The sequence below is a fragment of the Vidua macroura genome, chromosome 8, assembly GCF_024509145.1.
Source record: "Vidua macroura isolate BioBank_ID:100142 chromosome 8, ASM2450914v1, whole genome shotgun sequence".
NCBI classification, from domain to species: domain Eukaryota; kingdom Metazoa; phylum Chordata; class Aves; order Passeriformes; family Viduidae; genus Vidua; species Vidua macroura.
In genome coordinates, this window is record NC_071578.1 from 13056710 (window position 1) to 13073559 (window position 16850).

The following is a 16850-nucleotide window of genomic DNA, read 5'->3' on the forward strand; positions in this document are numbered from 1 at the left end:
CCTCTGCCCCCGCCCCTCGCTGCGTCCCGGGCGCGCCCCCTCGCGGCAGCGCGGGGCCCCGCGATGGGCGGGGCGATGGCCGCGCGAGGCGGTGGCGGGAACGCGGAGCGGGTCCGGGGGGGAGCGGGGCTCCCGCACCGGGCAGGCCTGGGAGCAGAGCGGGGCTTGTTACTGCTGCCTTTACACCTCCTCCAATGCTCGAGGCACCTTTACTCTCTCCGTGCGTTCTCTTTGTCTGTAGGCTCTTGGAGGCTGCTGGAAGCTGCCAATAGGTGAAGTTTGGGGGCTCTCTGATCGCGGATTGAGACTTGTGCACAAGCACACTGACGATCTGGCTCATTCCTGAGCTGCAACTACAGCTGTGGACATGCAAAGCCGGGCATGTACATGTGGATGGTGTGTGCGCAGTAGTCCTACACACCTTTGCTAGAGCAGGGTCCTGCTTGTTAATCAGCAAATAGAAAAACTGAGCTATATGGTGGGTGCCATGCTCGCATTTCTCACTTAAATAGGTGAGAGTTTATTCTGAAAACATTCACGACACCATTTGGTAGAACACACATGGTCAAGAAGCTGACAAGCTGACAGCCAAATGACAATCCTCTGATAAAGGAGGTGAGCAGTTGGTGTCCTCATTTCCCACAATGAAAAATATTTCACTTGTCCTGTTACCATGATACTACTTTTTGTGACATCCGCCCGAGAAGTCAGCTGCAGTCAGCTGAGAAGGTGAATGTAACAGAGTATGTACGAAAGGCTGTGTTGGCTCGATACACCCATAATGTGTCTCCTGTCTCCTGGCATTCACTGAAGTGATACAACACTGGCCTTAATTTAAACCCCTCAATCCTGTTGTACAAAAACTCCCTCTTTTAGACTAGGTGAATGGGGAAGGTTGCTGCAGGTAAACATCTGGGATGAAACTTATCTACTGGAGCTAAAGGCAGGAACTACACAGAAAAGTCCATGTCTGCAGGAGAGATGTGGGACAAGACAGGTGAGCCAAGCCTTCAGGTGTGCTCACTGCCTTGGAAATCCATTTTAATTAGTTTCAAGACCCAGTTTCAGTCATCGATTATTCCAAGTGCTTTTAGAATACTTAGTCAATGAAAAATAACAGTGTGTTCATTGTTCAATACTAAAATGTGCATGATGTGCATTCTTTATACTGACACCTCTTTAGTGGTTCTCCTGCCTCAAAAATGGAGAGAAACTAGTATTTCATGGAGGGAACAGATCCGTTATGACCAGTAGTTCGTAAAGATGATCACATGAAATTATGAGACAATAAAACACTTTCCTTAGTCATAGATCCCCTCTACAGAAATTGATGGGATCACCTTTTTCTCCTTTCCTATTAGAAAAATTTAAGCAGGGGGAAATCGATTAAGCGTAAGCCAGCCAGTTGCGATGCTGCGTTTTTGGTGGAAGCACCCAGCTATCTCCCGGACCGCAACATTCACCGGTTTCTCGGCCGTGGGTGCGTCCGCAGGATTCCCTTCTTCCGCACTCCGCCTCCCGGCACGCCCCGCAACCGACGCGGGCCTACAGCTCCCGGCATGCCTCGCTCCCGGCGCCGGCCTACAGCATCCGGCGTGCCCCGCTCCCGGCGTGCCTCCCCGCTTGACTCTGCGCAGCGTCGAACTATAGCTCCCGGCAGGCGCCGCGGCGGCAGGAATACATCACCCAGGCGGCGCCGTGTCGCCGCTCCGCGCATGCGCCGCCGAGGGCTGGGCTGTTGCTCCCTCACGGGCGGCTGCGGCGGGTCCTCGCCATGGAGTCCTACGATGTGATAGCGAACCAGCCCGTCGTGATAGACAACGTGAGTGCGGGCGGCCGCGCGTCCCGGGAGCGGGGAGGGCCCGCAATCCCTTTGTCATCGGGGCGGCCGCGCCCCGCCCGCCGCCACCCCCCCACCTCGGCCGGCTCGGCCGCCGCCTCCGGCCCTCGCACGGCGCCATACGGCGTCCTCGGGGGGCGGGGCCGCTGCGCCTCGGCGAGTCGCGATTGGCTGGGGCCACTGGCAGTCACCGGCAGCGGGGCCGCAGCCCCGCGCTGGGGGGCGCAGCCCCCGCCGCCGCTGAGCTGCCTCTGGTTGGGAGGGGCGGCGCGCCCCCATTGGCTGAGACAGCTGTCAGTCAGCGGGGCAGCCCGCCGCTACCTGCCGGAGCGGGGCGGGACTGTCGCCGGAGCACCTGCGCTCATTGGCAGCTGGAGCTGTCAGTCAGGCGGGGCTTCCCCGGCCCCGCCCCACCCCTCTTTGTGCCGGGGGGACAATGGGGGTGCTGGGCCAGGCCATGGGCACACTCCCAGCATGCTGTGGGGCAGGCTTGGCCAGGGTTCCAGCGTGCTCCTGGCGGGCTGTGGTTGGACCCCCAGCAAGCTCTGGGGGTGCTGGCGCTTCCCTGGCCCCATGCGGGACACGATGCTCTCCAGCCAGGCACCCTTCACAGGCCCAGCGAGAGAGAAGCCTTGACCTCATGTACTCCCCCTCCTCCAGTGCATCCAGCACAGTGGTCACAACAAGGCAGTGCCGTTCACAACAAGGGAATGCCACTGCTAAAGGATCTGTGCCCAGGGTTGCATCAGCGTAGTGCCGTGTTGCAGATGGCTGCTCCAATGTGCTGATGGTGCTCATTAGCACAAAGCAGACCATCAGTCTGTGTATGTAATAGCTCTGCAGGAGATGAGTGACAGTGCTTTTGTGCCTCTTTGAGGTACTTCTGCGTCCAGTTCTGATTTGCCCCATTCATGCTGCCTTCCCAGGAGGAAGGACCATCCAGGAAGGAATGGGAGGGCATGTCTTGGACGGAGCCTCCTTCAGTGTACTGAGTCACAAACCCATGCTCCTCCCTTCTGACCTCTATCGCCAGTGATTGAGATTCTGTTGTTTTGAAGGGTCAGTACTGTGCTCCATTCTTCTTCCACAAGCTTAATTTTTCCTGAATTTTTTTGCCATATGAATTGGGTTTCCTGCCCTGGCATGTCTCAGTCTATTTCTTTAACTCTCCATAAGGTGAATGGTTGTAGGTCTTCTCAGATAAAGGCGATTATTCTTCTGACTTTTTCTTTATTATGGATCCCAAATTCCTCTCTACAGCTTGAGCTCTCTGATACAGTTTTGGCTTTATTTCCCTGGAATCTTACAGCAGAAGGATTTGGGTTAGATATGGAAAGAAAGCATCTAATAGAAAATGAGAGTAAGCAGTGAAATTTACTATGTTGAGAAAAACATGTATCTTCTTTATTGAAGATGTTAAAAATGCATTAGTATGATTGTTTTTAGGAATGCTTGTATCAGCACTGATTCTGCTGTGTTGTTGAGTGATTAGCTAAACATTAAAGTTACATCTAGGTGTTCTGGAGCTGTGAGGATCACTTTGTTCAGCTATTAGTGTAGTAGCAGCCTATTTAATTTCAGCATGTCCTTTTGTTATTTAGTGCAATGATTGCCGCCTGTGCCTCAGACCTGAAGAAGGGCTCATGTGCCAGCAGCTGATTCTGTGTCTTTTTTCATTTTATCAGCTGGTCTTATAAAAGCTAATTCTTGTTCTTGCCTCTCTGATAAATGAGCTTCCCCCCTTCCCCTCCCTGTACGAGAAGGAGAATGGAGCAGTTGTTGTAGCATCTGCCTGGAATGCTGGCAGGCTGTGGGCCAAGGAGACTCGTGGTGACACTGCATTTTTGCTACTCTTTGGAGTTCAGGCAGGATGGGAAGTGGAGCTGCACAGAGCAGGTACCACTCTTCCCACTGCTGTTCCATTACTGCTTTTCTGCAGAGAACTGCAGGCACCTTTTGAAGGCTGAATGTTATCCTGTCTCACATGTGCCTGTGTGTGGGAAGGGGGAAGTGAGATACTGAGCTGGTGAGAGCCAGACCCCTCCAGTCCCAGCCCTGCTCTAGAATCTCAGTGTGTTCCAAAAGGACATGAAGTTCTGTAGCTAAAAAATTAACAGGGAGGTTTTTTCCTCTTGCCACAAATTGCTCTTAGCTGTATGCTTTCAGCAGGGAGAGCTTTGTAATGTACAGTGGAAGGTTGGAGCTGTACCTCAGCACAAGTTTATACTCTCCATTGTCTAATTTTTAAGAGTTGTATTCCCATCTGCAGTCCAACAAGTTCTCTCTGAATGGTCTGGGAGCCCTGCTGAACATAATGCACATGTCAGTAGTCCAGCTGTGGCCTAAGTCAGTGCAAATTCCTTGACCTCCATAGAACATAGAATTATTTCTTGTTTGCCTTTTAGTCTAAGTGGTGGCATTTTATGCAGGTGAGCTGTCATCAAGAGCTCTTGTGTCTTTGGTTTGTTCTTGATCTTATAAATTCTGTATCAAATAAAACAGTTCTACAACAATATGAAATGTGCACTCTCCATAGAAAGTGCTACATGGAAGATTGATTGGCAATTTCCATTTAAATTTGAGTCCTAAATGCATCAAGATGAATGAATCCATAACCAACTGGCTACAGAGCTAGTAGATGAGGTATGTTCAGGGATGAGGTATGTTAAGTTCCTTCAAGACACTCACAAGAACTTTTAATGAATTTATCTTCCTCGACCTTTACATTATACACGAAGTTTTTCTTCTTTTATTCTTTTGCTCAGATTAAATAAAAAAAAAAAATAAACCGCTGCCAGATAAAATGGAATGAAAACCCAGCCAGGATAGTTACTGGTGGAAGTATATAAATTTTTCAATTTTTAAAAAGTTTTAATAAATCAGAGTTTGTAACAGAAGAGAAGATGCATGTGTTTTTGCTTATTTGAAACAAAGATGAATAAACAGGTCTTTAAACCTTTTGAATCAGACTTATTTCAAAATGTAAACATTTTCCTCTCATTGCATAGGAATCTCAAACTGGTCTATAATAAACAGATTTACTCAGTGTGCGCATATCTTCAAAGAAGTAAAATGTTTTCAAGAAAAATTGAATAGGTCAGAAGGTGCAGTCAGGTCTTTGTAGTGCAGTGATATCAAACAGCTGTTCTTGGTTTATTCCCAGGCACTTGGAAGCACAACTGTGTTGAAGCCCCATCCCACCGGTACATTCAAAGCAGTTATTTGTGTTTGACTCCAAGTTGAAGTTCTGAACTCCCAACACATTTGGTTAACTTTGAACTTCAGTATGTAAATCTTAAAATACATAACTTGCTGGGAATCTCACCAGGACACACTGGGCAATTTTTGGCCTGAGATAAGGAAGTTTTAATCTCTGAGTTAAAATAGGAGCATCATTGTTCTCCTGAAACCAGTTCCCTACAGTAGAATGTGCTGGCAACAAGATCACTCATTATCCTGAACAAAATATTCACTAAGTGCAATACTCTAATGTGGTTACATTATGTTACTGCATTTCATTCAATTATTTTTCTGCAAGACTTGCCATAGGATGGTATTCTTTCCCAGGTAGAGAGTTGTTTATAAGCTATGATAAGAAAAATCAGTGGTTTTGGTTTGTTCCTTGTTTCACTTTGAAGGGAATAGCCAGAACAGAGTCTGTCTCAAGGGAAGTCTTTTTAACACTTCACCTGCCACTTTGTCACACTGATATCAGTTAGTGCAGACCTTGGGATGCAACTGGAACTGAGTCCCTTGTGTGGAAAGGAAGTAGTTAGTCCTGCCCAGTTGGCAGCTTGGGTGTGCTCCTGGAGCCAGCCTGGCTGCAGGTGTTTATCAGGAGACAAGTATTCAAGCAATCTGCCTTTCATATGCTTTATAAATAGCTATGTCTGGTTTGCAGAGTATTCCTGACACTTCTCTCCTACAGATGTGTCCTGGCAAATCTGACTCTGGTGGTTTAGAGGCAGGAGTATCCTGGCTCTGGTGGCAGAGTGCACATACCCTGTGCAGAACCTGACATCCCTGCTGAAACTGCTGATGGAAGTAGCTTGGCAGTAGAACACTGGACTGTGAATGGGAGAGGCTGGGGCCACCCCACATTCCTTTCTGCTGAGCCTGCTCTGGCTAGTAACCTCTGGCACTGGGAAGACAGCATCAGAAACCACTGCAGCCAGGGCTTGCCTGTCACAGCCCTGAGCAACTCATCTGGCCCCAGCCTCGAAGCAAAAGTGGTGATGCTGACCCATGCAGAGGTGGTGAGAAGTGGAAAGCTATGGAGGAGCTGTGTTGCTACTCATTTTAAAATGCGGTGGGGTAGCCAAAATATGTTTTTGGCCTCCAAACCAGAGCATTCCTACTGCAGAGCCCTTGAGAGTGAACAGACACTTCACAGGTCACAGCTTTCAGTGCAAGCTTGCACACACTTTGCTCCCACCATAGGGCTAAGCAGAACTGCCCCTCTTTCTGCAGAAGAGCTTGCGCCATGATAGTCTGGGCTTACCAGTGAAACGGCTTATCTGAGGAGATTCTGTGAAAAATCCGCTCCTTAGCAAAACTTGGGTGTTCCTGCAAGCTGCTCATTGTTTCAAGATGTCATTCCCTTGTGCAGGGAGAGGAAATGGAGGAGGGGAAGGAGTCAGCACAGATCCAAGTTGATGATGGTGTTCCCAGGATGCTTCCGGACAGGGAATGAGCTGTGGGGCCAGATGCCTGGCACTGACTCCCTGCCAGGGCCTTGCTGTGGCTGGTTTTACCCACTCTGTGTTTGATGCTTTGAATGTTGCAGAAGGCTCTTTGGACCTGTGCCTTCCCGACTGCCATCTCTCATCTCTTCTGTGGCTCTTCTGAACAAGCTCTATCCCTTCAGCTGTGCTTCCTGCTCCCAGCCTTACCCCTTGCAGTGTAACCGGCACCTTTGTCCTTTCCCAACTGTCCCAACAGTCTGGGTTGGTTTCCAGTGTCTTTTCTGACCACACTTCTGCCTCTTAGCCTTAGCTAGTTCATCCCCCATCTTATCAACTTTTCCCCAGTTTCTTCTCCAGTCTGTTGCTCATAATTCTTTGCTACTTCCTTCTCTGACTTTATCTGCCCTCCCTCCATCCTTTCCAAATCTCCTTCTGAGAGGCCTGTAGCCTTCATTCTTCCAGTGTCTCCTGAAGCTGGCAGAGTTCTGTAGCTCTTGCTGGGCTTTCTGGAGTGTTCTCTTCCCCTCAAAGGTTATCTAATATTGATAGATACCTGTGGAGTGTGGATTTAGCCTCCTGCACCCCTCACAGTAACCCTGGCTAGAAAAATACTTGTCTGTACAGGACAGTGTTTGTTTGGATGTGTGCAGAGCAGTACCAGGGTGCATGGGATGGTTGTGCCCTGTGAGATGTGTCACTGCCAGAGTGTGCCAGTCACTCCCTCCAACAGCCAAGCTGGCACTTCACATCCCCAAGCAGCCTGGAGAGTCAGTCTCTGGGGAGCTTTATTCCTAGTAGAAAGGAGAGGATCTGGCAGTCCTCATGTACTTTGCTACTCCTCTAAAACTTGTGAAGATGATGGAATGAGTGATAAACTCACATATTTGTCTGTTGCTTCCACAGGGCTCGGGTGTGATTAAAGCAGGTTTTGCGGGTGATCAAATACCAAAATATTGCTTTCCTAACTAGTAAGTATTCTGCTGGTCTTGGTAATTTCTTAATACCAGTTCTTTGATATGTAGAGGGGAGAATTGCCTGGTTTTTGAATGGAAAAAGAGTTACTCTTTTCTGCCTGATGCAAAGAAGCATCAGGGAGATGAGAGCTCTGCTGTTAAATATCTTGAGATTTCTGGGGACACATACACATTGTAAAAGATGACATCACTTTGTCAGGCTCAACACACAACCAAAGCTGTAGGATCCTTTAATTTGCACACATGAGGAAAAGGACCTGGAAAAAGTAAAATTTGGGATAAGAAGTGTGAAGACCTCTGTATTTTTTTTCAGTGTGTGGTATGATGTCTTGATTCCTGCCAGACTTTTTTGTAAGTTTTCAAAGAGCTTTGCCAGGATGAAGACTGCTGGAACAGGAACTCTGAATAGTCACTGGCTTTATTTTCAGTGTGGTGGGTTTTTAGTGAGTGGCTTTGTGTTCTGAGCAATATGTTCTGTATGGGACGGTGGGGAATGGGACAAAAATGTCTAATCTGAGAGGTCTGCCTGAGATCAGGCAGCACATGTGGATCCATCACCTCAGACAATTGCTCAGTCTAGCCATGTTCATCCCAGGCACTGCTGAAACAGGTGAGTCCTGAATAATCAGTGAAAATATGGCCAGACTCAGCTGGTTTATGTCCAGGCAGTTCAGAACTGTCTACAATCTGTCCCCTTCACCTCTGATTTCTGAGATTAGCTCAGAGCAAACCTGGATTTGTCTGTACCTAGTAGCACCCCCAGACTCACCCACTGAGAAAGTTCTGGTTGGGACAGAGAGAAACACAAAGTATGCAATTCTTGAGTGCATCTGAGCTCTTTGTAGAAGCATTTACTCTGTTGTCCCTATTCTAGTGTGGGCAGACCAAAGCACGTTCGCGTTATGGCTGGTGCTTTAGAAGGGGACATTTTCATTGGTCCAAAGGCAGAGGTAAGAACACCTGTACACTGCACTTGTCCATATGTCTCAGTGTGCTGCTGTAAGGGGGGGATGTGGCAGCTGGGCTGTGGTTCTTTGGTATTGTGTAAGTCTGAAGAGTAGAACAGATTGTCACTTGCATGTGTGTCCAAGATGGAGTGTGAAGCTTAATGAAATTCTTGTGCCAATCTGTTGACCACAGACCTAGTTCCCAAGGCCTTTGATATCTCTCTTTTCTTTTTAGGCTACTTCTAGCTCTATATGGTTACATACTTTTGACTGGGAACTTTAGAAATGGACCCTACCCAATTGCTGTATATCTCCCTGCCGTGGGCAGGAAGCTTCTCTCCACAGTCCTGCTTCTGTCTGCATGTAGTCAGTTGTGTGGTCACATTTCTTGTGAGCCCTTCAAACTGCAGTCCCCAGTAACATCCTGTTGTGTTTTATATCATGGCTGATCTGGTAGTACAAAGATACCATATGATAAGTGTCTGTTGACTTTAAAAGTGTTATGATGGAATATGCTCTGCAAATGTCAGATGTAGGTAGACATTCCTACTTGGTATGGAAAGGCCTTGTCTAATGTTGGCTTCTTAGGGAGGGATGTTTATGATGATCAGGTTTTGCCCTTATGCCAGAGATAAGTTATCTTTTAGTGGAATCAGAACTGAAGGTGAGTCTGACAGTAAGTCACAGTCACAGCGCTCAGAAGTGTGATTGTTGGAATGCTCTTGTTTTTCCTGTTTGCTCAGGAGCACAGAGGTCTTCTTGCAATCCGATACCCGATGGAGCATGGCATAGTGAAGGACTGGAATGACATGGAGCGCATCTGGCAGTACGTGTATTCTAAAGACCAGCTCCAGACTTTCTCAGAAGAGGTGAGAGACCACGTTGTGTAAAGGCACAGGCGTCATTCAGTGCGTGTGTAACACCAGGAGCCTTGGAACTTAGAAAGATTTGGGACTTTTCCTTTGGCCTTCTTTCTGAATGTGTGTCTGTTGCTAAATTGGGTTCTTTCACCTCTCAGGAGATACTGCACTAGAAGAGTCCAAGCAGAATTCTTCTCCAGATCTGATTGTCTGGCCTAACTGAAAATCTGCCTTTCACATTTGCTATTCACACTCTCTCTAATGATTCCACTCTAGGCCAAGTGTTTCTGACTTTTCCTGTTCTGCCAGCACATCAGGCATATCCACTCAGCAGTGACATGATTTGAAGTGAGGAAGGAGAAAACCACAGTCCTGTGGTCTGGAAGGATTGGACCAAAAAATTATTAAATGTCTGAGAGCAATCTAAGTTGTGGAATAGGAATATTTCTGTATGCCTGCGCTAAAAGACCATATGCCTTCACCCTTTCTTAGGGTGTGTATTTTGGCTAATCTGGCTGATTTTTTTGTCACTGCGAGTCATCCTACTTGTTCTTCATGGGCCAGAGTTACTCACAGAGTACATTTCCTAACACTTCTTCATAACTAGACCAGAATGCTCCTGGTCTTCCAATCTAATAGAGATTATTCAGTCTAATACAGCTTAGCTGAAATTACTCCTTTGTACCTGCCCTCTTGCACCAGTGGTTCCTAAAGTGAATAAATAAGCAGAAACATTTAGAAACACACCCCGACTGCCTCCTGGTTACTGCAGCACAGCTCCTTCTTCTCTTTCCCAGCATCCTGTGCTGCTGACAGAAGCACCCCTAAACCCGCGCAAGAACAGAGAGCGAGCTGCTGAGGTGTTTTTTGAGACCTTCAATGTGCCAGCACTATTCATCTCCATGCAAGCTGTGCTTAGCCTGTAAGTGTCTTTCGTCTTTGATTTGTGTTTATGGAATGTTGCCATGAATCCATTCTACAAAAAAACCTGTGGGAGACCTCACTGATGTCTTCCCCCTCCTTTTCATGCAAGAACTGAAACTCAATTTGTCTAATAAAGAGTTTACAGGAAATTTGCTGAACTGCAAACAGAGCTTGCATTTTGAGAGTTTTTTAGGCCTGGTTTATGTGAAATCTTTGCTTCCTGAGTTGAGCGTGGATGTGCTTTTTGCCTGGGCTCACTTTGAGTTGCTTGTTCTGACTTGAGCCTTTGTCCCTTTGGTAGCTACGCGACCGGCAGGACCACGGGAGTGGTGCTGGATTCTGGGGATGGTGTCACCCACGCCGTTCCCATCTATGAAGGCTTTGCCATGCCTCACTCCATCATGCGGATTGACATCGCTGGCCGGGATGTCTCCCGCTTCCTGCGTCTCTATCTCCGGAAGGAAGGCTATGACTTCCACACAACCTCTGAGTTTGAGATTGTCAAGACTATCAAGGAGGTGATGCCCTGCCTTGTTTCTGTGTTTGTCCAAGAGGGGATTTCTTCTCAAGGGAAGTTGTGGCTTGTGAAATCTGGTGGGAAGTCCAGGCTACCTAGCTCTGCACCTAAATCCATTATCTACGTGAGGGAGTCCAGGGCCACTAAGATGATTAAAGGACTCTTATATGTGGAAAGGCAGGGAGAGCTTGGACTGTTGAGCCACAAAATATGTTTGGGGAGAGTCTTATTGACGTATATAAATGTCTGAAAGGAGGGTGCAGAGAAAACAGAGCCAGACTTATTTCAGTTATGTCCAGTGACAGGACAAGATGCACAAACTGAAGCACAGGAGATTATGTCTGAACATAAACTTTCTTTAGCGTGAGGGTGACCAGGTGCTGGCACAGTTTATCTAGAGGGTTGTAGAGTCTCCATCCTTGGTAATATCATCTGGATGTGGTCCTGGACAGCCTACTTTAGGGGACCCTGCGTGGACAAGATGACCTCCAGAGGTCATTTGCAACCTCAGCTGTCCCATATTCTGAGAGAGTTATAGTTAAAATCAAATTAATCCCTGTTTAGAGGCTGTTAACATGGAGGTGAAGATGGGCTGGTGGTTCAGAGTCAGTTTTGCATTTACCTGTGCTGCAGTTTTTCAGAGTCTGCTGATAGTTTTCAGTAGTGTTTGTTTCCCTTCATGGAGTAAAATCCATGGCAGCTAGGGATCACAAGTGGGATATTGCAAGGTAGTTTACCTGCTGTGAGCCTTAAAGGTCTTTTCTCCAGCACATAATAGTGTTGAAATTAGTCTCTCCAAAGGGATACGTGGATTTTGATTGTTAGTGAGAAAAACATTTTATCAGAGGCATTTGGGTTTACGTGTCTCTGACTCTGTTTCCTCTCCAGCGTGCCTGCTACCTGTCAATAAACCCCCAGAAGGATGAGACTCTGGAGACTGAGAAGGCTCAGTACTACCTGCCAGATGGAAGCACTATTGAGGTTTGTAAGGACCACTCTTGGAGAATTCCTCATGTGAGGTACAGGGTTTCCCAAAAAGCTCCCAAGTGATGGGAAATTACATGCGGTGTTAGGTGGGAAAGGATAATTTTAAAAGACCATAACTCATCCTAGGCTGTTGAGTGGGCACTAGAATTTTTTAAGAAAAGAAAACTTTTCTAGAAACCTCACAATTTCTGCTAGAAGTCCTGGGTAAGGATGCAGCATGACAATGGGGACTCAGAGCTGTTTGAGAGCCGGCTCTGATCTAACAAACATTATGAAGATCATGTATGGAGTGTGGGTAGGTGTCAGCTCACTAAATCCATCAGTGATTTTTTATGTGTCTTTTGTCTTGCCTAGAATTGTCTCCTGTGCATTAACAGTTGATTTGAAGAATTAGGAATACTCCTTAGAAGACTGAGCCCACTAAAGAGTGGTAGAAAGAGAGGAAATACAGGTTTTGCCTCCAGTACCACGGCTGGATTTGCTCCCTTTATGCCAGACCTGCTGTATGGGACTGAGCAAGTTTCTTCATCTCTTTCATCTGCAAATTGGAAATGGTGCCCTTTTTAGGAGTTGTAGTCCAAAGTGGCATTCACTTGGGATCTAGTGATGCAGCATGAATGTCCAGGAAGCGTCATTACTCTGAAGCTTCACCTAAGAAAGGCAGGCCCATCTGTAGGTAGTGAACAAAGCCACACTGTTCTCTTCTCTTCTCTTCTCTCTGTCCTAACTTCTGCTCTTGCAGATTGGCCCTGCCCGTTTCCGAGCCCCAGAGCTCCTGTTCCGGCCGGACCTGATAGGGGAGGAATGTGAAGGACTTCATGAAGTGCTCGTTTTTGCCATTCAAAAGTCAGACATGGATCTGAGGCGAACGCTGTTCTCCAACATTGTGCTGTCTGGAGGCTCCACACTTTTCAAAGGTTCCTGCCTCTTCTCTTTCAGTGTGCTATGACATAGCTGATCTCTTGCTTCTTTCTCATGTGAAACTGGGAAGATAACCCAGATCACCCAGTTTGTCCTTTGGGGTGAGGGCTGTGTAAATTCTGCTCTATCAGGGCATTTACTTCCTAATGTTCTGAGTCTTCGTCATATCCTGCTGGATATGCAGGACACCTGCCCTCGTACATCACTTTCTGGGCTTGGGGGGCTTTTAATGTTTTCCTCCAATCAATGCCTGTGGAAGGACTGAATAGCTGTGTTAATTTCTGCTGCTGTAGCTCACAATATCTGAGACTAGATACCAAAAAGGACTCTTCCATCTTTTAAGGTTTCTTTAGGTCTCTGATAGGTGAGATTTCAATGGTCCTAGTCCTGCATGAGTGTCAGCTATGTGTGTGCGGAAAGGTTTCAACCCATCCCCTCAGGGCTCAGTTGGTACTCACTGACCTAAAGATACCCTCTGCCAGAACCCATCAGTCTGTTATCCACTGGTTGACAGCTCCAAATAGATCCTGGTCTTCCCATTCAACCCCCTGTACTAATGGGCTGGACACAGGAGGAATGCCTAGGGAAGAAGGAGGTCCTAGCTAAAAACCTTGTTTGCTTGATTCAGGTTGCTGCTGAGGAGTAGAGCCCATTGTGACAGTGTTTGAGCTCTTAGTGAGACAAAATCCTGTTATGTCATTGTCTCTGTTCTGTGCCTCCCCAGACTGGAGTCTCTGTAAGATGTGGAATGGGCTATTTGAAGGACTGCATAGGCCATGTCCACATAGTTAGTGGATGGAACTTGGGATTTTGCTGAGGTGCTCACAGTACACATTTTCTGTCTTGTGTAGGCTTTGGTGACAGGCTGTTGAGCGAAGTGAAGAAACTAGCTCCGAAGGACGTCAAAATAAGGGTAAGAGCCATCTCTTTTGTGTTTGTCACTTACCAAGTGTGTTGTTCTGTGACCTTGAAAGAACCTTGCTCAGACTGCAGCTGCCATTTACTTCAAATCAGACATGCCTTTCCTGAGACACTCACATGCCTGACAGCATTTGCTGTTGTGATGAAAATCAGTTTGGTTTCATCACTGAGAAGGTGGCTCCTCTGACATGACCCCTATGCAGGATTCTGGACCAGAGTGGCTGTTTTGGGGCACTGCCAGGTGTCTTTCTGTTGGGAGAGACCACATTTGTGTTTGTCAGGTGTTAGCCAGAATGAAGTGTAGGCAGTGTGCTAGGAGGAGCAGACTGGAGCTTGGGAAGGTACAGACTGATTCTCTCTTTCTTCCAGATATCAGCTCCTCAGGAGAGATTGTATTCCACGTGGATTGGGTATGTATGTGCTGCACAGCAACACATTTTGCTGTGGGATTGGGCTGGGGAGGCACAGCCCAGTAGCTCTCATGTTGTTATCCCAACTGGTACCGTGTGTCAGAGGGGTTGTGTTGCTGAGCTGGGCAATGCTTGGTGTGTTCTTGAAGCAGCAGTCACCAGGTTGTGTGGCAGGGGGCAGGTGGTGCCAGGCTCTGTAGCACTGGCACATTTGAGGATAGTGGGAGAGGGAGTGACTGTCCAGGGAGCGTGTCTGTCGTGGGTAACTGACCCTAGGCACCCTTCTGTCATGGGGAAGCATCACGATAGAAACAGACCGTCTCTGCAGAGATACTATGAGAGTGCCCCCAGCATTTTCCTTTAACCTGTAACATGCCTGTCTTTCTGTAGTGGCTCTATCCTGGCCTCTCTGGACACCTTTAAGAAAATGTGGGTTTCGAAAAAGGAATATGAGGAAGATGGAGCTCGTGCCATCCACCGAAAAACCTTCTAGCCCTGGGACCTGTCCTCAGTCTCCTCCGAAGACTCACTTAAACTCGCTTTTCTGAGTCCGAGTGTCTGAGAGCTGCCTGTGTGTGTGTGTGTGCGCCAGCATGCCCCGATGTCACTGAGCAAAGACGACAGCAGCAGGAGGGTTGTATTAGTACTACTAACTTCTTTTTTGTTTTGGTTTTTTTTTTTTAATGGAATGGAGAAAATACCAATCTAAATTTCTCCAGAATGGCCCATTCCTTTTTCATTTCAGTCCCTTACTTTCTGTATCACAGTCACATCTGTCATTGTAAAACAAATAAGCAAAAACAAAGGGAACAGCTTATAGAAACTGCCTGGCAAGCCAGAAGGGAGCCGACCACTTTAGACTGCTCATGCAGGCTTTAGTCAGCCTGACTGCAATGCCTGGATTGTCTGGAAACACATAGCTGAGGCCCCATAGCTACTTCCTTCTTCAGTGGTGTCTTCACCATCAGTAAGTTTTTGAAGTTGTTTTTAATATATTTTTTATTAAGAGAAAGCACATTCTCAACAGTTAAGTCCATTTGCCCCCACTGTTTTGGCGTGTGAGTGTGTGTATGAGTGTGTAACTTCTTAGCCTGATGTGGGGTCTGCACCACAGCTGGAGAAGTTGGTGATAGGACTTAGTTTGTATTGCATGGAGTAGAACAAAGCAAATCTAATCAGCTATCATTGTACTAGACGGTTATTCTCTCGTACTTTGTTTTAAATACCTTTTCTCCTCTGGAAGCAAGTACCCCGGAGTGGGCATGAAGGCACTTGTGTGTTCCCCCTCAACCTGCCAAGATTTACAGTGCTGACTTCTCGTGTTCTTTGTAAGAGTCGAGGCTGTTTCCCTCCTTCCTGCCATGTCAGGGCAAAGGGAGCATGTATTCACAGCCAGGCATAACTCTTGTGTACTTTATCCATTCTGGGGCAAAATAATAATTGGGAAGGTGCATTGTAATGTAAGAATTGTTTTATTTATTGAAATGTCTAAGGATCTCTCAAATACTGACCACAGCACCTGGGAATTATGCTTTGGGTTTTCTTTGAACACCTGTTGCCCAGCTGCCCGCTGCCCGATGTTCGCACTGCACACAGCACCCACGCTTAGCGGAAAGGCCAGCCCTGCACCACCACCCTGCCCCTGCTCCGCGGGGACTCGCTGGGAATGCACCAGGGGAGAGGACAGTAAAGCACGCCGGGAGGCCAGTGTGAGTGGCACGTGTGTGAGCAGGAAGCTGTCCTGCTGGCTGTGTTCTGCTGCACTGCAGTGCCTTTCTGCTCACCTGGTGGCTGCTTTGCTTGTACTGCTCTAACAGCCCTGGGCAGCCTGCAGACCTGCTTGTGTTGGGGCATGCCACTGTTCCTGTTTTACTTCTGCATTATTTGGTGCTCTCTTTCTAATTTTCCTATTAGTTTTCTGCAGAACGTGGCAGTAGCAATGGAGCTGGAGTTGCTTGGTGGCAGTTCCTCCTGGTTTCTCTCCTTTCTGTTAATTGCCACACATCACCTTGGGGTCACTCTCAGGTGCAGAGATGGTAAGAGCTGGAGGATTGCCACAGAGGTGAGGGAAAGGCCAGTGCACTGCCCCAGCTGAGATGAATGTAAGCATCAGGAACCACTTTCTTGGGGCTCACCCATGGGTTTGGAGAGGCTGTAGGCAGGTGGGTAGGGTGGTCTCTCCCAGCTGAGGCCAGGCTGCTTGTTCCCCTCACCCCATTGGAGCAGACTGTTTTTTAAGCAAGAACCTGTCAGAAAAGAGCCATCAGTGCTCAGCCTTCTGCTGGGAAACTGGTTCTGTTCTTGCTGGCTTGCTGCAGCACAGAGAGGGGAATTCCAGCAAATTCCTTTCGGTTCCATTACTGCGTACCCCAGGCAGTGCTCTCCATCCCCCCAGCACCTCCGCTGGCCTTGCAGCAGCAGTGCTCCATTTTGTAACCTGCAGTGACTGGGGAAGGATGGTGCTGTCTCAATCAAGCGTTCCTTTGGTCTGCCTGACTGTTCCCTCGCACACTGTCCAAACCATGTTGCCTGGTGATGCCCAGCATACTTAAATAAAGTCATTCATATACAACATTCTGGCCTCCTCTGCCCACATTTGCAATTTTAAGGAGGTAACTTGTGTTCTCTTGCCTGTGCAGAATTGTTGCTGGGCAGACTGCAGGGAGACACTATCTTTGGTCCAGGATTGCATTCCTGGTCTGGCTTTTGTGGGAGGAGATTCCTGGGCTGCAGCCATGGTGTCCACATGTACTCCTTTACATGTGTTATCCCTGAGTCTTCTGTCACTGCAGACAGGTGAAAGGCTGGAAGAGGGCAAGGGTGATGCCACTGCTGTTGTGAGAAGAACTGGTGCAGCCCAGGTG

General features: G+C 47.8%; 1 protein-coding gene across 1 annotated transcript; it reads left to right on the forward strand.

Moving 5' to 3' along the window:
* The first annotated feature begins 1630 nt into the window (after positions 1–1630).
* ACTR1A (actin related protein 1A) lies at positions 1631–16560 on the forward strand. Its single transcript, XM_053983244.1, has 11 exons — positions 1631–1822; positions 7429–7493; positions 8374–8449; positions 9190–9315; positions 10104–10228; positions 10532–10748; positions 11636–11728; positions 12477–12651; positions 13507–13568; positions 13946–13986; positions 14377–16560. Exons 1-11 carry the CDS (start codon positions 1775–1777, stop codon positions 14477–14479), a joined length of 1131 nt encoding a protein of 376 aa, XP_053839219.1. The 5' UTR covers positions 1631–1774; the 3' UTR covers positions 14480–16560.
* Positions 16561–16850: the final 290 nt, after the last annotated feature.

What these genes read in the sequence shown, in the direction of transcription:
- ACTR1A (XM_053983244.1), top strand. Translation starts at nt 1,775, where the DNA reads ATGGAGTCCTACGATGTGATAGCGAACCAGCCCGTCGTGATAGACAAC. An exon ending in ATGCAAGCTGTGCTTAGCCT is followed by an intron (nt 10,229 to 10,531) that starts GTAAGTGTCTTT and finishes TCCCTTTGGTAG; the next exon opens with CTACGCGACCGGCAGGACCA. An exon ending in TTGTATTCCACGTGGATTGG is followed by an intron (nt 13,987 to 14,376) that starts GTATGTATGTGC and finishes GTCTTTCTGTAG; the next exon opens with TGGCTCTATCCTGGCCTCTC.